Source organism: Pelobates fuscus, chromosome 2 (genome assembly GCF_036172605.1).
Source record: "Pelobates fuscus isolate aPelFus1 chromosome 2, aPelFus1.pri, whole genome shotgun sequence".
NCBI classification, from domain to species: Eukaryota; Metazoa; Chordata; class Amphibia; order Anura; family Pelobatidae; genus Pelobates; species Pelobates fuscus.
Genome location: NC_086318.1, coordinates 416,376,691 through 416,399,779, shown reverse-complemented (window position 1 = coordinate 416,399,779; position 23,089 = coordinate 416,376,691). Strand labels below are relative to the sequence as shown.

The window sequence follows — 23,089 nt, the reverse complement described above, 5'->3', positions numbered from 1 at the left end:
CAATAATTTCAAAGCGCAGACGCTAGTCTGGCTCATACTGTAGCCCAAGAATTTTAGGAGTGCCTACCAAATGTTTTATTAAGATTTTTTTTAAACACCATAGGCAATCATTTATTTTAAATATATTAAATGTCAAGTAAAGATAGCATATAATATTTGAACTTGTTTTAAAGTGACACTATAGGCACCCACACCACACCATCTCATTGAAGTGGTGTGGGTACAGTATCCCTGTCCCTCTTAGCACTGTAATGTAAAACGTTTACAATGTTTAAAATGTTTACATTGCAGTGCTAAGACTGGTTCTACTGGCTGTCTACCAGATGTGTATATATATATATATATATATATATATATATATATATATATATATATATATATATATATATATCTATTCCTAACAATAAAATGTTCCCTTAAGCTCAAAAGAGATTAGTGAACGCAACTGTATGTGACCAAATAGATTACGAAATAGAGCAAAATGGGACATTCTTTGGCAACTTTTTTGTTGAAAGTGCTAGATTTTCTCGTTTAGTTTTTCTTCCAGGAAACTAAGGAAATGTCTATCAAATTCAATGTTTTCTGAAGATTTGTTATAAATTCAGTCCTGTCATGGATTGTCACGTACACCAAAAACGAAGGGGTCTATTCACTGAACAGTGAGTTTGAAAAAAGAACTTGCACATTTACGGATAAAATAACAAACTTGGAACAGAATCTCCAGCACAACCCAAGTCTCAGCTCAAGCATAATCTGCTATTCGGGGAATAAAACACTTAATTAAACATCACAAAGGCCCCAGATATTTGTCTCCCAAAACATTACGAAATCTTAGGTTTGTCATTCTATTTGTAGTGCCTTAAAGGGATTTTTCTATTTAAATTCAGGTATTTCTCTATATCTTGTACCTACCTGCACAATATACATATTGCAGAAACTACAGTGGATTTAGAAGTGGAGAAAAAAATCTTTTTTTTTAATATTCTTGAAAAAAAATTTTTTAGATTTTTTAATTTAAAAAAAATCTTGTAAAAATTAACAATGGAAGTAAATTGCAAAGACACTTTCAAATAATATAGTAAGAAATTAAAGTACATATACAATCTATTAACTAGTATAGAGGATTGTTCACAGAATAATGTATAATTTATTTTCATTAAAATGTCCTGGCTTGTGCATATCCTCCCTAGTAATTAAGGGAAACAAATACCTCCCACCACATACCAAAACCACTAGTGTCTGGTGAGATAAGACAGTCAGCAGGTTTCATAGAAGAACATTTAGCACAGAAACCAAAAAAAGTACTAACAAGACATTACAGAGAAGCAAGAAAAGAGACTTTCTATCCAGGTAAAATAACAGCGGCGAATGTGGTTTTATTTAAGAATGTATTAATACAAATGTATTTGTACAATATTATCGTATTAATGTGCTATATAAAGTGTGTGTATCAATCAGATATGTAAAATAAGAGTTCATAAAGATGATGAGTTTTAAGTGGATTTACAATGCTATTTTTTTATATTATTTTATATATTATTAGTATTTGCATTATTATTTTAGATATTTTTGTGATGTTTTTTTCTGCTATGTTAGATTAATAAATATGTGATTTTTTATTTTTTTTGGTACTTTTAATGAGTTGTGCTCCTGCATTTTTTTTTATTTAAGAATCTAATTATGTTTTTTTTTTTTTTTTTAATTAATGTCTTATGGTCAGTTGGTGAAGATATGCATGATGTTTTTCAGCTATGAGTATCATACTCAGTACGTGGCTGGCTTAGGATGATGTGAATTGTAGTCTTAAATGCGAAAAGGCTGTGGTTTGGTTATAGTAATCTTGGTGCTGACAATTCATGTTAAAGTTGATAATGTTAACGTTTATGTCTAACAGAGTACTTGAGGTGAGCTGGGGATTGTAACTCGTGAAAAAATATATTATGTAGCGTAGAAAAAGATGCATCAATTAGAGTTAGAAAATTAATTCTTTATGTACTGGTTAGAATGAAATATGATTGTTTAAAATTGTTATAAATAGTTGTTCAGTTTTCACTATACTATTTTTTGTAAACAAATCCAGCTGTTCTTTTCATCATGTCTATAACACATTGGGGTTCATTAACTTAACACTGAATTGCAATGGATTGAAAACTAAAATACAACATGTTGGATAAAATAGTCAGGCTGTGACTGTAGGTAAGTTGCATAATTGTATCAAATCAGTCCTTTTTTTGTCCAACGGTCTGTAATTTGGATTTCAATTCTTTATAGTTTGATGTTTCGTAAATATCACTCATATCACTCCTTTCCGGTAGCCAAAGAGTTAAGTTAAAAAAAGTCTTAGAATAGCATTTGCTAGTGCAGTGTAATTTGATGTTCTGCAGGTTGTATTGATGCAATCAGATCTTCAATGGTTCATTGTTTAGTGCATCCATTTTTAGCTGGTATATAACTCCTAACATGAGGTACACAGGTCCCTCTTAGTCCAGCATGCATGAGATAAAGTTACTCTGTGCTAAAGGTGCTTTGCATATTTTTGAACTGAGTTTCAAGCTTTAGGTCAAAAGAGACAAGTACGAAACTAGCCAAGTATTCAGAATTTTTGTATTGGCTCATTTATCAATATTTCACAACTTAGAGGATAAACGCCAAAATATTTACATGAGAAAATTTTATTTTTATCCTGAATTTAGGCATCATGACTCACATTCCTACAAATGATCACAGAAACACAGAGCTGTTATATGAAGATGTTGATAGAAAGCAGAGACTCTGTATACACACGCTCAGATAATTTCACACTGCAAATGACAAGTATTGAAAGGTACACTGGCCAGCCACAACATTAAAACCGCCTTCCTAATATTGTGTAGCCCCCCCTCGTGCTGCAAAAACAGCTCTGATGTGTTGAGGCATGGAATTCGCAAGGCATCTAAACGTGTCCTGGTTGCAGGACTTAAATGATCTGCTGCTATTATCTGGCACCAAAACAATAGCAGCAGATATTTAAGTCCTACAAGTTGTGAGGTGGGCCCACCATATTTGTAGCTTCAGCACATCCTACAGATGCTCAATTGGATTGAGATCTGGGGAATTTTGAGGCCAAGGCAACACCTTGAACTCCTTGTCATGTTCCTCAAACCATTCCTGAACCATTTTTTTCAGTGTGTCATGGTGCATTATCCTGCTGAAAGAGGCCCCTGCCATCAGGAAACGTTATTGCCGTGAATGGTTGCAAGTAGTCTGCAACAATCTCTAGGTAGGTGGTACATGTCAGAGTAACATCCACATGAATGCCAGGGCCCAGGACCCAATGTTTCCCAGCAGAACATTGCCCAGAGCATAACACTGCCACCACCAACTTGTCTTCTTCAGATATTGAATCCTGCTGCCATCTCTTCCCTCGGTAAATGAAGCACAACTTTCTTTCATGGCCAGCATTAAGTTTTTCAGCAATTTGAGCTACTGCTATTGCCTTCACTCCCCACGTGCATCAATGAGCCTTGGGCACCCATGACCTTGATGCTGGTTCACCGCTTGTCCTTCCTTGCACCACTTCAGGTAGTTACTAACCACTGCATACCAGGAACACTCCACACTGACCCAGTTGTCTAGCTATCACTATTTGGCCCTTGTCAAAGTCACCCAGATCTATTTGATTGTCCATCTTTTCTGCTTCCAAGACATGAAATTCAAGATCTGATTGTTCACTTGCTGCATAATATATCCAATATATTGACTGGTTCCATTGTAACACTATAATCAATGTTATTCACTTCACCTGTCAGTGGTCTAAAGGTTGTGGCTGATCAGTGTATAAGCTTTAGATGTATACACTGAATCTGAATTTTCCAGATTTTACAAAGATGCACGAAAAATCTAAATCATTTGCCCCCTGGAATGTTAATGATTTAATTACAGTAATTCACTATACTGTTATTTTTCTTCTTAAATTATTAACCAGGCAATTTCAAATTTAGAGTAAAAAAAAAAGGGAAAAATTCCCTCTTCTGTTATTTTACCACCTTGGCTAATTTGGCCAAAGGTTCACACTTGTCAAATAAGTCCTGGAATTGTAGTGTAGAAAGTCCCAGTGTCCAAAATCAGTAAATAAATTGGAGATCAAATTAAGTTAAGACCCTCCCAATGTTTGGTGTGTGAAGCAATAACAGAGGAATGGTTATGCATTGTGTGATAATAAGGAACAGGGTTGATCTGCTACTGGAAATGTTAAAATGTAATTTTAAATATTTTAGTTTGTGGTGGAAGTTCTGTTCATAAAAACCAAAATGCATACAAATATTGAAAATTTTCTTTGTCAATATTCTTTTTTTTTTTAGAGGCAAGTCATGTTATTAAACATGATACATCACAGAAGACTTCTGTTGTTGCTATTTGTGAGCCTGAATGACGTGGCAGACCTGTCGAAACCCACCGCCCAAACAGTGACTCAAGGAATTACCCTGTTTACATTAACAAACTTCAAAGACTATAACAACATCACCCAAAGTCCCTGTGAAGAACTTTGTGCCAAGCCATGTGATCTCTTGACTCTGACCAGAATAGGTCTGGATTGGTTTCCTGCATGCGTACCTGGAGAAGTCAAGCACTTAGATTTGAGCTTCAACAATCTTACTCTAATCAAGGACGAAGACATTTCTCATCTGTCCGAGTTACAAAGCTTGGATCTGAAGCACAATCAAATAAGAGACATTCACTGGAGGGGAAATGTACTGTCTAATCTTAAATCTCTGGACCTCAGTAACAATCTCTTATCCGTTGTTCCAAAGTGCATTATGTTGAAGAAAGTAACCTGGTTGTCTCTTGCACAAAACCCAATCAAAGAAATCCAACCCTACGCTTTCCAATGTTTTCCAAATTTGGAATATCTTAATTTATCATTCACTCGGCTTGGGAGTAACACTTCGGAAGGCATCAGTCAGTCAGGGTTTGCCCTGAATGTAACTCAGGCCCAAGACAGTTCATTAAGGTTTCTTGACACACTTGACCTAAGTGGGACATTTCTCACTGCAGGTATGTAATTGTGGTAAATGGACCTATAATAGTGTTAAAAGTAAAAGTAAAAAACAAGTAAGTAAAAATGGTTGTGTTTTTAAAGGGACATGCATCACATGACAAATATTTTTAAAGCAGCAAACAAACATTTTTAAACAAATATACAAACTCAAATATAGCAAGATGAACTTTAAAAAGCCGTGACGTCATATTCCTGTAATACAAACTGGCCGGTCGGCCGCCCCAATGGGGCCCAAGGGTGGTCAGCCGACCAGCTCTTGGGCCCCCATTAAACAAGTTTAGCAAGGGATTTTCCAGGGCACTTGGGGGCAGGGTTTTTTGACACCCCTGGAAAGTGCCTCCCAAAGCAAATGCCTGGTTAGCCTTGCAGTAAATACAGAGCTGGTTTGTGTGTAATGGGGCAGCTTGTGGTTTTTGCTTGTTGTTTTGTGGGACTGTGTATGACGATGTGATAAGGTAAGTAGGGGGATTACTGTAGCAGGGTTATGGGTGTAAGTGTGACAGAGTGAGTGGTTAAGTGTGAAAGGGTAAGTGTGCTGAGTGTGAATGCGTTTGGGGTGAGTATGAAATCTATTCAAGCAGGTAGATTTTTATTTTGCTAATATATCTATTTTTACACATTGTAGTCAATCAAGATTGGAATAGAGACTTGCCAAACCTGAGGAATCTTTCCATTAGAGCTATGAAAGAGTTGAAAAGTTTGGATGGTCTGGTAGACACGTTTCCCCATATTGTACAACTGGACTGCGCCAATTCCAGCTCTCTAAGCTCTATTAACACCACGATGTTTGAAAGAGCAACAGACCTGCATTACATTAATCTCCAAAAGTAAGTCAACATGTCTTCTTACATCGATAGACACAGCCGGCTATCTTTCCATCTCCCATGCCATCAAATATTCTTGTTTTACAATAATATGTCTATTTTATATCATAAAAATTTAATTTTGAAAGCTGAAGTTTATTTCCACAAAATTTATATAGCAGATGTGTTTAACATGTTGGGGCACAAACTGGAAAAAGCTGATACTAGCCCAAGTATACATGTTTTAAAAATGCCACAGCAGCCTTTGGGGACTCTATATGCACCATAACAATTGATGATCATTATATAGGATGTGCGGTAAGTGAATGTCTGTCGCTCATTTGCTTAAAACCACATAAATTAGCTCACAAAATGATATGTCACAGGTCTAAATATGTAATTGCAATCCAAGCAAGCCTCAACCTCAATTAAAAGTCTCCTATATACCTTATATGTCAGTACTCATACAAAGTAGCAACAATGGTGTCTGCTATAAGTTTGGGGAGTAGTTTAACTCATGTCTTTTCATGAATTACACGATTGCTAGTGCTAGAACTTTATGTCTTGTTGTAAACTCTAGCTGAGCAGAGGTTTGTGAGATATGTTTCACACTCCCAGTGAAATATTGGGGATTCTTGATTGGTTGACATGTTCGTAGCTAACTCCTTGTCTGCAGTAGCTCTAAATCATCTCACCTAATGTGTGCCAAGAAAAACACCATTATACTACCAGTTTGAATCATTGGCACACTGTGGGTTGAATCTATAAATATGATTCCATTGTATCTCATTTACTTTATATGTTAAAAACAGACACAGCCAGAATCTCAACCAAGATCCACATTGGTACAAATGCTTCATATGTCCTCCCTAAAATGCTGAGTAGACTAAATGTAATATCCTGGATGAAGCAGTAAATAAATGGAAAGAGGAGGGAAGGGTAAAAATGAACTAGGAAAGGTAAAACATTGTACTAAAGTAAGAAGACATGAGATGTGTGGCCTGATAACAGTGCAAATGGTACAATTAGTGCATTAATTATACCAACAATATGAAAGTGTAATAAGAATATAGATACATTATGATAGGAAGACCTGAGTTGATAATGCATGGGGACTTTTACACGTGTTAGGGCCATTTCCCTCTTATTTGGAGTCACAACATGCCGTAATGGTACGATTTACAAGTAAGATTTTACTATATTTAGGGAGGCGGGGGGGGGGGAGAGAGGGATAGGGGGGGAAAGGGGAAGGAGGGATAGAGGGGGAAAGGGGAAGGAGGGAGAGGGGTAGGGGGCTAGATGGTGGTTTTAACACTATAGGGTCAGGAATACATGTTTGTGTTCCTGACCCTATAGTGATCCTTTAACTTCAGACTAAGGGGTTGTATTGTTCCTGCATCATTATTGATGCTACTCAAGTCTCCATAATGAGTTGTATCATTCTTGCCTTATGATGGGACTCATCCCCTATGTCACTTGTGTCCTTCTGGTGTCATTATTGATGTGAAACTAGCATCCATCCATTCCGGTATCTTCTGTGATGATAAAAAACAATCATTCCAAGCCTAGGGCTGTTTAAACCCCTCCTGCCATCGCCTTGTTGCCATGTTTCGGTTCTTCTTAACCAAATAGCTTGTTCTTTGCAGTTGTGTTGGTTCTAACCTAGACTTGTTTATAGATTGAGGAAAAGGAGAGTGGGAAAAAAACACCCAGTACACGTAAAATTCAATTAAATACAACCTGGGAAATAGACCAGGATAATAAAATAAATATGAACCTGTACTAGGAATAAACACTACATAGCGTAATACAGTAACAATAAAGTGAAATATGTGTTGTTTGGTATTAAACTCACAAACACGAGAGAAAACAGGCTTCTCACCCCACCAGGGGTAAAAACGAATGTAGAGCTATTGGATATCAACCATAGTAATCTTCATAGAATTCAAACAGGCAGCAAATCTGGGCATATCTCCACACAAATGTGGAACCAGGTAGCAGGTAGGTAAATCTTCACAATGCCAGCAGGAAGCATTAAAACCAAAATGAATACATAAAATAAAACCAAAGTCCATATAAAGTTCCAGTGAAGGTGTCCAACGCGTTTCGTCCAAATGGGGGACTTCCTTGGGGATCTTGTTTATAGATTGTCCTGATCTGAGTGCTCTTGACAAATCGTTATTCTAAAAAGAAGTAAATAAGAAGATTTTGGAGGAAATAAAAATAAAGGAACACTCCAATGGTAAAAAAAAAAAAAAAAAGTAATTTTATGTTTTTAACAATTTAGTAGCTATAACCCAAATGAATAAACTCATGCATTAAAATAACACATTTTAATATTTTCATTGGGGTTATATCTAAAAACTGCTCCTTAAAGCTGCATATATATCTTGTCTAAAGCCTTTGCAATCCCTCCCCTTCTTACACCGCTTAGACTTTCTGTGGCCAATTTCTATTTAGATGTGAAGCGCTTCAACAAGCTAAATCTTTCAGAACTACTGTCACTCACCATGACTATATTGGAATTTCCCTGAATTTTCAACGCAGTCAAATGATTTACAAAGACAAACAGTGACTACTTTGTCTTAGTAGTTTTCCTACGCTTGACAAAACTTGCCAACAGGCAGGGCTACCACCATAATAGGCATTGTCTATAGGATCCCGCATTCTAGCACAATATGCAAAGACCGCCGACAGTGACAGAGCCACTTTGACTACATAGAAACATAGAATGTGACGGCAGATAAGAACCATTCTGTCCATCTAGTCTGCCCAATTTTCTAAATACTTTCATTAGTCCCTGGCATTATCTTATAGTTAGGATAGCCTTATGCCTATCCCACGCATGCTTAAACTCCTCTACTGTGTTAACATCTACCACTTCAGCAGGAAGGCTATTCCATGCATCCACTACCCCCTCAGTAAAGTAATACTTCCTGATATTATTTTTAAACCTTTGTCCCTCTAATTTAAGACTATGTCCTCTTGTTGTGGTAGTTTTTCTTCTTTTAAATATAGTCTCTTCCTTTTTTTTACATTTTTTAAATGCAGAATTTTTGATGTTGATGAGCATGCAAGATTATATAGCAGTACTGCCTTCTGTAACTTTCCGCTATATGTTAAATAACAGCTAAAATGTGAAACAAAGGATTTCTATGTGATTTGTATAGATCATAAATCAACTAAATAGACTGTATTGTGATGGGCAATTGTAGGTGTCACTTTAAATTGCATAAACAAACAGCTCTCTTGATAAATCCCTCTTGTGTTTTATCTGAAATCAAAACATGAGAACAGTTTTTCCAATTATCATTATTTTTTATTGATCCAATTTGTGCATTTCTTAAAAATCTAATTAAACATTTTTTTTTTTTTTTTTAAATCTTATTGTAGCTGTAATTTGACCTCCATATCACCTTGGAACATCAGTTCAAGAAAAATGAATCTTAACCTCCATGACAATCCACTGACCTGCAACTGTGAATTTTCACTGTGGCTGTCAAAGCACCCAGAGGTTAAACTGCTCAGGTACCGTAAACAGTGGTTTTGAAAAACAAACAATGTTGTTTTTTTGTTTGCTCATGGTATAGACGTTTCCAACAGAGAATAAATGTTTAATAACCATCAATTCAAAATGATTGCGTTGAGGCACAAAACCCAAAAATCTGAATAAACTGGTGATACCGGAGAAACTGACGGAAGCCAAGCACAGAGAGATGGACACAGGTTTCTTCAGGAAGGAAGAGATTCTTTATTGGATCACCGATCGGGACTCAGAGGGACTAGCGTCACCAAAATACAGCAAAGTCTGAGTACTGAATACATAGAGTACATTCCTTATATAGCACTGTAGCTCCTCCCACAATTAACTACACCCACACATACCCTTAACCTATTTAATAAATAGAGTCTAAACTCATCCATCCGGTCTAACCACGTGGCTCATCTGATACAAAGGAGAGGGACGCGTAATTCCAGTTCTTACATTCCTGCACCTGGTCAGTACAGTGATAACAGTATCTTAGCTACGTGTAATTAACTAACTGATACTACAAACACATATACATACATATGCCTTGTGGCAATCTTAGCCTGCTAAACTTGTATTTTACTGGAATTACATCACATTCCCCCCTTTGATGCCTCTGATATTTCACAATTACTTGAGGCATCACTTAACCTTGGTTTGCATATACCTCAGGTTACCATGAACCAGACCAGACTTATCTTATGATGTGAATCTTTTAACACTCATCTTCCTGCATTGGTTCTCCTTGATCTAGAGCCTTATACTTATATATCGCCATTATCTGTGCAGCAGCCTTCCTCTCTGCTATACTTCCTATCAGGCTTTGCACAGACCTAACTACTAAGGGTATAAGACACGGTAGGAGTAGACACAACAGTAAAATCAGTAGGACTCCACCTACCACTGCCTTAAGCCCTCCAAACCACTCATACCAGCTACCAAACCAACTACTTGGATTGTACCCTTTCCATACCTGAGTAGGCACATGCACTAGTTTAACCATATGGCTAGTAAGCTCAGCTATTGCTTGCCCTTCGTCATCTATTTGAAGACAGCAATTGCTCAGGTTAAACTTCCCACATACACCTCCCTCTACTGCCAAAAGGTAATCCAAGGCTAATCTATTTTGGTACACTGCTGTCCTCATCCTGGTATTATGCTTCGCTAGAAGATTGAGTGCTTGTGAGGTCTCATTAGTAATAATCTCAACCACCGCCTGTAATCTTATAATACGGTTGAGCATATAAATTGGGGTTCTATAACCAAAGGTACCATCTTCTGCCCACGTGGCTGGCCCATAATAATCTATGATACGCTGGGGAGGCCATTCATTATCTTCCCAGGTGCCTATCTCTAAGGGTCCCCTTTTCTTCCTATGATTCACATCATACACTTTAACACCTAAAGTCTCACCTGTTTCAATCGGTAACAAGAAGAAGGATGGTTTGAGCATACCCAACACACATGCCCCTTCCCAGTCCTGTGGCAACTCCGAATAGGCTTTCTTACCACAGATCCAGTACAAATTTGCTGGGGCTCTCCAGGTAGATGTGATGGATAAATCAAACCACACATCCTTTAAACTGGCATATCTAGCAAACGGGTTAGATGGTTCTGAGACATTTGAAGCCGACCACCAAGTTGTATTTTTAGTATCATCATCATAAGCTTTTTGCCCTAGACAAGTTAATTCTCCTACAGAAGTATTATACATTATTCCTTTCCTTGCTATGCAAACATAACCTATGATGGAGGTCTTTAATCTCCACTCAGATTTACCTCTAACACTCAAATGATAATCGGCTTGTGTAGATATTAGTTGGTCAACTGCCTCAGAACCGGACATTACCTCCTTTGCTTCCCAAGGCCATTGGTCTCCCATGTTAGTACCTCCACACACATAGCAGTTGGTAACATTAAGACTACCGGCAATACTTTCAGCTAGGTCAATGAACAGGTTTTTAGCGTTATGGGGGATCTTATTATCTATACTCATCTCTTCATAAAAGGAATGGTATACTTGATGAGTCTGGGAGGATACCGTATCAGTCTCTATTCCTATAAACAATAATGTCCCAGGATCTAAACCCGTCCCGTATATCTGAAACCCAAATAAATTTCCATACTTATCTAGGAACTTGTCGGGGTTATTAATAAGTATATGGACTGGGTTGCATTCCATAGACTTACAATAAGGGCTAGTCGGCAACTTAGTCACTATCATGTCTTTATCTACTGTCTGTCCCCAAGTCGCCCACCCCACACAAGACCAATATGGAAAAAAGTTATAGTCTTTATTTGGGCATCTAGGACTCACATATTTATTTTTACTACTGGGACAAATATATTTATCATTAGACCCATACGTCCTCTCCCATCTAAGATCCCCACATACATTCCACGGTTTTCTACCACTTGATATCGCCTTACATGCATCAAATAGCAGAACACCCGAAGAATGTACGGATTCTAACACCGTCTTATTAATTAGGGTCCCCTGAGGATCTCCATTCCTGAGAGTCAACCAAATTGTACGAGGTTGATACTCTGGACTGAAGCACTTAGGTTCTCCTACTCCTAAATGGCACACACTATAGTCTATATTTAGGTATCTACATCTTGATACCTCTCCTTTACATTCGTATTGTGAATGCCAAATTAGGGTTTGGGAAATATGGTTACCTGTTCTCGTAGTCTTAATGCATACCTCACAGCTAGGAGTGTCGGTACCTCTACCTTCCTGAATATAAAAACACATATAAATAAACACAATCAAAAGCACATCTTTCGCCGTCATCCTCAGTCTTCGTCCGTGCGATGGAACCTCAGCTTCCAGGATGTGAGGGCTGCAGGGAATGGAGTTCTGCTCGTCTTCACAGGTGTCCCTTCGAGACTTTCCTGGCTTATACACTATGTGTTGGTAAGCGGACAGGCTTTATTATGGCCTTCTCACTCACACCTGTAACAATAAAATTTGTAATCCACAATAATTCCTCGTTACTCCGACTGAGTAGTGCGTTTCAACCGGATCTTGCAGGGATTCTCTGGATCTGCTGTAATTTGCCAAGAATCGACTGCTGCTGGTTTAACCCTGGAGTGATGTATCCACGGAGTTACTTCGGCTACTTTTATCGCTGTAGGGGTAGACAAAAGAACAACATAAGGACCTCTCCACTTGGGCCCTAACGGTACATTATTCCACTCTTTAATCCACACTTGGTCTCCTGGATGATAACTATGAACAGGGGGATAAATATTCACAGGTAATCTATCTTGTACCCATTTCTGTACCTCCTCCATAGTCTTACCCAACTCTACAACCTGCTGCCGGGTAATTCCTTCTCCCAACTGACTCAAGTCCCCCCTTAAGTTACCAAGTACGGGAGGTGGTCGCCCATACATGATTTCAAAAGGAGAGAGGCCCATCCTTCTGGTAGGGGTACTGCGGATTCGCAATAAAGCTATGGGTAAGAGAACGTTCCACTTAAGTTGGGTTTCCTGACACATTTTAGCCAACTGGTTCTTTATAGTTCTATTCATTCTCTCTACCTTACCAGAACTCTGGGGTCTATATGCAGTATGAAGCCTCCACTTTATACCAAGCATATGAGTCAGTTGTTGTAGGCACTGATGAACAAAAGCTGGACCATTGTCCGATCCTATAGAACAGGGTAGTCCATATCGGGGTATTATTTCTCGTAGCAGGAATCTTACAACTTCTCCTGCTTTCTCTGTACGAGTAGGACATGCTTCTACCCAGCCTGAATAGGTGCACACAATTACCAACAGGTAACGATGTCCACCCGATTTAGGCATTACTGTAAAGTCTATTTGTAGATCGGACATGGGGAGTCCCCCCATAAACTGGACTCCTGGTGGCTTTACTGGTCCTTGTCTTGCATTATTCTTAGCACACGTTACACATCTGCGTACAATGGCCTGAGTCAAGTTGGACAATCTTGGTATGTAGAAATGTTTCCTGAGAGATTCTTCAGTACTGTCTCTCCCAGAATGTGTCCCGTTGTGATAATTTTGGACAATTTCTACCGCTAGTGATGCTGGTATGACTATTCTTCCATCTTCTAGCTGATACCACTTGTTCTCCAAATACTTTCCCGGTTCAGTCTTTAACCACTCCTCTTCTTGAGCTGTATAAACTGGAGTCCATTGGGACAGTGGAGTTGGTATAAGAGCAGCTATATGCCCCACATACTCCTGTCTTCCTGATTCAGCAGCACGCTTAGCTGCACTATCTGCCATCCGATTTCCCTTGGTTACATCACCATCTCCTCTCAGATGCGCTCGACAATGTATGATACCGACTTCTTTCGGCTCCCACACTGCTTCCAATAGTTGTAGGATTTCAGCTGCGTACTTGATTTCTTTGCCTTCTGAATTCAGTAGTCCTCTTTCTTTATACAAAGCTCCGTGGGCATGAGTGGTTAAAAACGCATACTTAGAGTCCGTATAGATATTTACTCTTAAACCTTCAGCCAATTGTAACGCTCGTGTTAGTGCTATTAATTCTGCCTTTTGTGCTGATGTTCCTTTCGCCAGTGGCCGAGCTTCTATCACCTTGTCTATTGTTGTCACTGCATATCCTGCATAGCGGATCCCTTCTTTCACATAACTACTGCCGTCGGTGTAATATTGAACATCGGGGTTCTGGATGGGAAAATCACGAAGATCTGGTCTACTTGAAAATACTTCATCCATTACTTCCAAACAATCATGTTGACTTTCAGTAGGTTGCGGCAAAAGGGTAGCTGGATTTAAGGTGTTTACAGTCTCTAAATGCACTCTTGGGTTTTCACACAACATTGCTTGATACTTGGTCATACGGCTGTTACTAAACCAATGATTTCCTTTGTAATCCAACAACGTCTGTACTGCATGTGGGACTCGTACATAAAGTTCTTGACCCAGAGTGAGTTTATCGGCTTCAGCTACTAGCAGGGCGGCTGCAGCTACGGCTCTTAGACAAGGTGGAAGTCCGCTGGCCACTGCATCCAGTTGCTTAGACATGTAGGCAACAGGTCTTTGCCATGATCCCAAGTACTGTGTCAATACTCCCACAGCCATTCTTCTTTGCTCGTGTACATATAAGTAGAATGGTCGTGTGTGATCAGGTAGACCTAATGCTGGGGCACTCATCAAAGCCTTCTTCACATCTTCAAATGCCGTTTGCTGTTCTTGGGTCCATAAGAAGGGGTCGTGCTCTGTACCTTTGATGGCTGCGTACAGAGGTTTTGCCAGTATCGCATAGCTGGGAATCCATATCCTACAGAAGCCTGCTGCCCCCAAGAATTCTCGCACTTGTCTTCTATTCTTGGGTATTGGTATTTGGCAGACAGCTTCTTTTCTCTCTGGCCCCATAATCCTTTGACCTTCAGAGATATGGAATCCCAGATACTTGACAGTTGGCAAACACAACTGAGCCTTCTTCCTGGACACCTTGTATCCTGCCTTCCAGAGAATATGTAGTAGATCGTGCGTTGCTTGCTGACATTTTTCTTTTGTAACTGCTGCTATCAACAAGTCATCTACATATTGTAACAATACACATTCTCCTGGGATAGACTCGAAATCCAGTAGATCTTGACTTAGAGCTGAACCAAATAGGGTAGGTGAATTTTTAAACCCTTGGGGCAGTCTTGTCCAAGTCATTTGGCGTTTTGAGCCCGTTACAGCGTTCTCCCATTGGAAAGCGAAAATACATTGGCTTTCTGCGGCAATTCGGAGGCAAAAGAAGGCATCTTTGAGATCTAAGACTGTGAAGTAAGTAGCCCCGCCCGGAATTAAAGCAAGCAGGTTATATGGATTGGGTACAACTGGATGTATGCTAACAACCGCATCATTGACTGCTCTTAAGTCCTGTACAGGTCGATACTCATCTGTACCGGGCTTTTGAACAGGCAGCAATGGGGTGTTCCAGGGGGAAGTACAGAATTTTAGGATACCATACCGTATGAACTTATCCAGATAGGATTGGATGTTCTTCTTAGCCTTCTGCGGATTGTCTTAGGCTCACTGGATAAACCCCATGTTTCAGTTCAATTTTTATTGGTGGAATATTGCGGGCCAGTCCTGGTGGGTTGTTCTCTGCCCAAACTCCTGGTATGTTAAACAATGTCTCATCACTCCTAGGGTTTTGGCTAGTCAACACTGTATAAAGTCGCCACTCTTCTTCCTTTGGTACGGATAAAGTCATAATACCTGAAGGTCCATTAAACTTTAAGGATGTTGTTCCATTTGGTAGGAACGTAATCTGCGCTTGTAATTTTGATAGCATATCACGTCCCAGCAATTGGACTGGACATTCAGGCATATAAAGGAATTGGTGTTTTACTACGTGGCCTCCCAATGTACAGAGTCGACTTTTAAGAACCGGTTTTTCAGCACTTCTTCCAGTTGCTCCTATCACAGTAATAGTCCTTCCAGATGGAGGAGCAACTAGATTAGTCACCACTGAATGTTCAGCACCAGTGTCGATCATGAACGCACTCCTTTTCCCCCCTATTGATACATCGACCATAGGCTCCGCTCGACCAAGGGGGATGGAGCCCGGTCGGTATCAATAGTCCTCCATGACAGTGTCAGCCAATCCTACAAAGTCCCTACCTTCTCTATCGCGGGACCTTTGCGCTGCTGGAATATACCTGTCTTCCCTAACACTTCCTCTGTTCCCATTACTCCCTCTATAACCATTACTCCCTCCGGGGCCTCCTCTACCTCTCGCTCTACCTCTAAAGTTTCCGTAGCCTGCCCTGGGTTGGTCTCTCTCGTACTGCTCTCTTTGCGGACATTCGTTCCTCCAATGCCCTTCTTCCTTGCAATACGCGCATTGATCCCTACACAAAGGCTCCCTACTCCGTCTATTATTGCCTCTATCTGGGCCCCGTTTATCTACGCCTGCGATCGCTACCGCTAGCATATCAGCCTTTTTACGCATCTTGCGCTCTTCCTCTTTCTTACTTTCTGTATCCCTGTTCATATAGACCTTATTTGCTACCTCCATTAGTTGGGTGATGGACATACCTGCAAACCCTTCTAACTTTTGTAGCTTGCGCTTAATATCTCCGTATGCTTGGCTGACAAAGGCGGAGTTAACCATTCGGGAATTGTCTGCGTCTTCCGGATTAAAGGGGGTATACAAGCGGTATGCCTCCAATAATCGGTCATAAAAGACACTGGGCGCTTCATCGCTTTTCTGGATCACCTCAACTGTCTTCGACATGTTAATGGCTTTCTTTCCTCCGGCTTTCATGCCAGCAATTATAGCGTCTCTATAGGCTCTGAGTTGAACCATATCAGCACCATTTACGTTCCAATCGGGATCGGTGTTGGGATAGTGTGTCGCGGCCCATGCTGCTGGATTGGCTTGGTTCAAAGCACGGGCTCTATCCTCTAATGCTTTAATGGCTGCTTGATTTATTCTTGTCCTTTCCTCATTGTTAAATAAAGTCATTAGTAACTGCTGGCAATCAGCCCATGTCGGATTATGCGTCTGTACTATTGAGGTGAACAGATCAGTCATAGCTTGTGGTTTCTCAGTATACGAGGAATTATGGGTCTTCCAGTTTAAAAGATCGGTTGTGGTAAATGGGACATATACGAAGACTGGGTCAGCGTGTGCCATTTGACCTGCGGCATCGATATAAGCTGACCCGGGATTCAGACGAAGAGGCATCTGATAGTGCTTTAATTGTTGGGCACCAGTCAACTGTCGGGTTTGGATGGGGCTACGTAGAGAGGCGTCAGTCATGGGTTCCGGTCGGGGAGAGATAGGGTATGGGGATGTGGGAGGTCGGTTTTGGGAAAAGGTCGTAAATAAAACACTTCGAGCCGAGCTAGATGAAGCTTGACCGGAAGTCTGAAGTGGCGCCAAATCAGGATATTCGTTTCTAATGGGGGTGGATTCTGGTTCCGGAAGGGGAGATTTAGTACGAGGGGGGGTGGATCCTGTACTGGAGGAGGAAGCGGAAGTGGATGAGGGTAATGAGGGGAGGGGTGCAGGACTTCCTGCGTTTGCGTCACTTCTTCTTAACGGAAAGTAAGGGGGCGGCAAAGGGATCTCGGACTCAGGGGGCGTGTCCAAAATGGGCCTAACACCAGTCCTAGTGGACGAGCAAGTCCTAGCTACCATGAGGCGACACTGCTCCTCGTGGCATGTCTGGAGCCATTTTGGCGAGTCATTTACGGCCTGTCTCCAACAGTCAATATAAGGAAACTGGCCGTAAAGTTCAGGCCTACCCGATACAGCCACGTGTAAGCGCTGTACCAGAGTTGGATCCAAACTGCCACGTGGCGGCCATGCCGCAACCAAAGTAGGCCACTCCCTAGTACACAAAGTGACCAAACGTACAGGAGACATCTTTACCCCAAAATCACAAACTTTGAATCCCTTTTTAAAATTCTTAACCATACATCCTAAGGGATCCGGAATCGTTGACTGCGACGCACCCATACTTAACAATGGAACGTCGTCGACAACGAATACTATACACGCGTACTATTCAACAGTCACACCCGTTTCCTCTGGCAACAGCACCACGTGGTACGGTTACCAAGTGAAACGTACACAATAACAATAAACACTCAGGGAATTCCCGTACACACACAGCTGTTACACCAGTCACTATATAATCAATATTATGCCCTTTGGCGTAACTATACAGTCACCCACGCTATAATTCTCTATATACGAATTACCCGTCTATAACACACCCCAGTAACATCGTCTTTTACAAATAGCGGTTACAGTACGGTTAGCATAGGTCAAAGCACAAGTTAAGGTCACAATACAATTATTAGTGGTTATGGTGTTAAACATGCAATGGACGACAATGATTAGTACTTATTATATAATGTCAGTAAATATACAGGGTTATGGTACCGTGCACTATAATACAGCAACACACTATTAACACTCTCGCTAGACGGCTGAGCTCGCGCTATCTAACAAGATATACACTTTACTAAAACAATCGTTAACACATTTACAATTCCCAACTAAACTATTGGCCAGTACCTTGAATGGACTACCTAAAACTATATACACCCGTTTTGGTTAGCCACACTGCCCAATCACCACATATATAGCGAGCTAGAGAACCGAATTTACACAGGCGCCTCTTAGTCGCACTATCAAAAGTCTAGTGGGTTCCAAATTTACACGCCTTCCCACTTAGCCCAGATAGGATGAGAACTAGCGAACCGAATTTACACAGGCGCCGCTTAGTCTCCCGGTCCCTCCGACCTAGCGAACGTAATATACACCCTAGAACGCTAGTCTAGACAAGACACCGGTGTCCGGCTAGGGCTATTTACACCAGGACCCCGCCTGACTAACCAAATCAAACGGTCTGACTAAAGAGCGTTCGATCGAGCGGTGCGCCTTCGCTCCTTCCCTCCGACAGAGGGGGCAGATACACAGATTCAAAACCCCTTTGGGCCTACCGCACAATCGGTATACCCCTAGTGGGTCCTGCCGTCTAAAACAGCAGTTGTCTTACCTCCTCGTTCCTGAACCTGAGTTCACACTCATCGACGGGGACACCCCAGCACTTCTCACGTAGAGGCCGATGATCTCCTGGACAACAGACCAGTGGCGCCGAGACGAAGGGAGGTCCACGCAGAAGTTCAGGGGTGCAGCCGTAGAGAACGTGGGCAAAGATAGACCGTCTCACGCCTCTGCCTCTCAGCTACCGTTGAACGATGAGCTTCCCGGCCAATGCACCAAATGATACCGGAGAAACTGACGGAAGCCAAGCACAGAGAGATGGACACAGGTTTCTTCAGGAAGGAAGAGATTCTTTATTGGATCACCGATCGGGACTCAGAGGGACTAGCGTCACCAAAATACAGCAAAGTCTGAGTACTGAATACATAGAGTACATTCCTTATATAGCACTGTAGCTCCTCCCACAATTAACTACACCCACACATACCCTTAACCTATTTAATAAATAGAGTCTAAACTCATCCATCCGGTCTAACCACGTGGCTCATCTGATACAAAGGAGAGGGACGCGTAATTCCAGTTCTTACATTCCTGCACCTGGTCAGTACAGTGATAACAGTATCTTAGCTACGTGTAATTAACTAACTGATACTACAAACACATATACATACATATGCCTTGTGGCAATCTTAGCCTGCTAAACTTGTATTTTACTGGAATTACATCACACTGGGATTTACTGGCACAAAAGAAGAAGGGTCCTGAGGGCTACTTACTCGAATCGAATCATGAAAAACATAAGCAGATATTGTGACAAATGAAAATATTCCAGAGGTCGTCATCATAGAGGGAATTCTAGTAGAAAAATGGATTTGTGGTAAAAACAAGACTTGTAAAACTCCACTCGTAATATTTTGTTCACTTTTGCAAATCTCACTTTTAGAAATTCAAAGCACGGGGCAGAAATATTTAGGGAAATTTAATATATATAAAGGGATATTTCAGTAGTTAGAACAAGCTGGCTGCAAGGGAGCTACACTTGAGGTGTATCGTCATCAGTTGTCAATCAGTGTCAAGAATGCTATAAAGCAAAACGGCCAGGTGATAATTCAAAAATAGTCAACAATAATACTTAAAAACTAAAGTCACTTCGCTGTCAATGAAACAGTAAGGACTTGCTTTTCATTGGACATAATTATATAAGTATGAACTTTCCATTAGACTCTTTTTATTAGCTACGTGGTGCTTCTATTGCTGTATAGACCAAGACCCCCCCAACCCCAGTTTCTTGTCCCAATATTGTGCTAGACCAATCGCTGTTCCAGAAGGATGTTTGTGCCCTCTTGTATTATTGGTGTCAATCTCCCCAAAACTAGAAAAGGGGAAAAAAACTCTGGCAAAAAAACTCTTTATAAAATGGCAAATAATTGAGCAGTGAGACTGCATGGGGCATGCTCTATACACCATAACTGCTTCATTAAGCTAATGTTGACAAATTAAAAAAAGACTTATCTGCAATCCAGAGCCGTGCGTAGCTCCTGGCGCTGACTTCCATGGCCCCTCCGTGGTCAGAAGGGCCTTGCTTAGTCTAATCACAGGCCTCTCATAGAGAACAATGTTAAAATGGGTGGGTAGGTGGATAGATGGATTGATGGATGGTTAGATGGATGGATAAATGGATAGGTGGGTGGGTGTGTGGTTGGATTGATGGATGGATGGATGGATGGATAGATAGATAGATAGATAGATAGATAGATAACTTGCAAATCTGTGGATTTATACAAAAAAAACAAAAAAACGATATAAACAATTGTCACTGTTCAAAAATATGACATATGAAAATTAACAATTATTTTTTTATCTTTTAGGATAAATGAAACTTCCTGCCAAAGAGATTCTGTTTCCTTTTCACTGTACTCAGATTTAATGCTGTGTCAGCTAAACTCCATAACTGACACCTATAATCTACCAGAAGAAAATGAAAACATCCCAACGTTGTCACATCCCCACGTTGCCACATCCACGGAAAGGAATGAATTTGTAGGAACGTCTAACGACTCCTTAAAACCGACATCCACTCCTCAGGACAAAGCAAGTAAACTATCTGTTATTAAAAGCCTTATTGTTTTTAAGACAACCTCTACGGACTCCAGCTTAACAGCTGCCATTCCAAAATTACTATTATTTTCTCCTGATAATCAAGAAACTACAATAGGTCCTAACCTAAAACAAGTCTCCACGGAACACCACGCATATTCCACCAATGGTGTTTTAGGTTCCACAACTAGAGAACAAATTGTACAAAGGTCTGTTACGTCTCCAATCCTTTTGACTGTAACTAGCGCAATTCAAGTTGAACAAACAACCCAGCAAACCACAGATATAATTACACAAAACAGTATCAAAATTCATGGCGTCAAAGGCGATAACGCAAGAGAGACCTCTCCTTTTGTTGAAATTCCTATGGACTATGACTATCACGGTGCAGAGGATAAACCAAAAACAACAATCATGAATCAGGTGGTGTCTTGTGATTACGACCCTTGTAGGCACCTACAGACACCGTGCTTTGATCTTCAGCAGGACATGCACTGTTTGTGCCCTGGACTATCAGGTGAAAACATTGTTCCTGAACCGCCACGGCTACGGGAAGTGACAGAGATAACAGACACGTCAGCACAAATCCATTGGTGTGCACCAAATTCTGTAGTACACAAGTATCAACTTGTATATTACACGGCAGGTTATGAAGACCAGAGTGTGGAAGACAACATCTACGAAACCGCAAGACAATACACTCTATATAATCTATTACCCGATACAATGTATCGCATATGTGCAGTTAGTGTTAATAAAGCTGGGGTCAGTAATACAGAAAATGATAATTTGTCGAAATCTCCATGCACCGAATTTAAAACCAAGCCAAGTTACATTATCATAATGGCCACATTAAGTGCTCTGTGTGGCTTGTTTTTAGTTGCCATAACAGTAATGTCAGTGTGTTTATACAAGATGCACAAAAATAATCTACTTAATCAGTATGATACACATCTTGTTTCCTATAAAAATCCTGCATTTGACTATCAATTAACCATCCCATCTTATAACTAATATGGTTTAATTTCCATACCTATATGTATAAAATTGGTCATTTGGATTTTGGAGAGAGGCGATTGTAACATTCAATAAAGCCCAGTCCCAATATACTGTATAACCATCTAAATATGGATCACGTATATCCAATATATTCATGCCTTCCTTTTACAGAAGTATAAACAATAAGTTATTATTTTTGGCCAAATGAAAAACAGCAATAATAATATTATGTTAAATTTTATAAAGGCATGGAACAAATTCTTAGAGTCATGAAGGTTAAATTTTCATTTATATTGATGCAGCCTGTATATTGGTAGAACTGGCATGTCCTACTCTAACAGCCTAATGTCTGCTTCATGAGCTACTTACTTGGGGGCAAAAATTCCATCTAGTTTTTTATAAGTGTAAAGACCCTGAGTGCTAGTCTTTATCACCATTTTTGATATATCTCTATTGTTGTATTTTTTTTGTTTGGTTTTTAGAAGGGCCCCCAAACTATAGAACTTAATGGCTTGATTTAGTTTCTTTGCAGTTCTTTTTAAGCTGCTCTGGAAGTTTAAATAAAATCTTATGCATGTTTAAGTTGCACGGAGCTTGAAGAGTTCATGCAGTTTTCTAAAACTTCATAAAAGTGAAAACATTAATTCTTTACTTTTTCATAAGAAGGTAAAAGATATTGTTAAAGTTTATTGGTTCACTGGATCCATACTAAACATATTTTGCTATTTCTTAAAATGACTGTCACCTTCCTGGTATTTTTATTATATAAAGTTTGCAAAGATGGATGGTGACGTTGCCGCTTGGTGTGCAGTGGTCAGGAAGAAGCTATACATACCTGATGGTGTCCCCACTGGGCAGCCATCGTTGATCTTCACCTCCTCCTTCATTAGTCCATGTTGGTGCTTTACACACATGTATGAGAGATTGATAACGTCTATGATGGATCGAGACTGCGGGAGCCTACATAGAGATTAACTTCGATAAACCCACTATTTTTATTGTAGTTCCATAACAATAGCAAATACATATCACAATCAAAGCTCATATTCAGTGAATTGTATTTTTCGATCTATTTCTGTCATAATAATGACTCTACTGGCTGCTTTGCTAGAGGAGTACAGCAGAAGAGACTGAAGAACAATCTGTCCCATGTAGATAAA

The 23,089-nt window shown here is 40.1% G+C and overlaps 1 protein-coding gene across 1 annotated transcript; it reads left to right on the top strand.

Moving 5' to 3' along the window:
- Positions 1–1,277: 1,277 nt before the first annotated feature.
- LRRN4 (leucine rich repeat neuronal 4) lies at positions 1,278–22,510 on the top strand. Its single transcript, XM_063441497.1, has 5 exons — positions 1,278–1,350; positions 4,341–5,034; positions 5,664–5,865; positions 9,235–9,369; positions 20,702–22,510. Exons 2-5 carry the CDS (start codon positions 4,350–4,352, stop codon positions 21,942–21,944), a joined length of 2,265 nt encoding a protein of 754 aa, XP_063297567.1. The 5' UTR covers positions 1,278–1,350; positions 4,341–4,349; the 3' UTR covers positions 21,945–22,510.
- Positions 22,511–23,089: the final 579 nt, after the last annotated feature.

Coding starts and splice junctions, on each gene's coding strand:
- LRRN4 (XM_063441497.1), top strand. CDS start 4,350: ATGTTATTAAACATGATACATCACAGAAGACTTCTGTTGTTGCTATTT. Junction 5,866..9,234: donor CATTACATTAATCTCCAAAA/GTAAGTCAACAT, acceptor ATCTTATTGTAG/CTGTAATTTGACCTCCATAT. Junction 9,370..20,701: donor CCAGAGGTTAAACTGCTCAG/GTACCGTAAACA, acceptor TTTATCTTTTAG/GATAAATGAAACTTCCTGCC.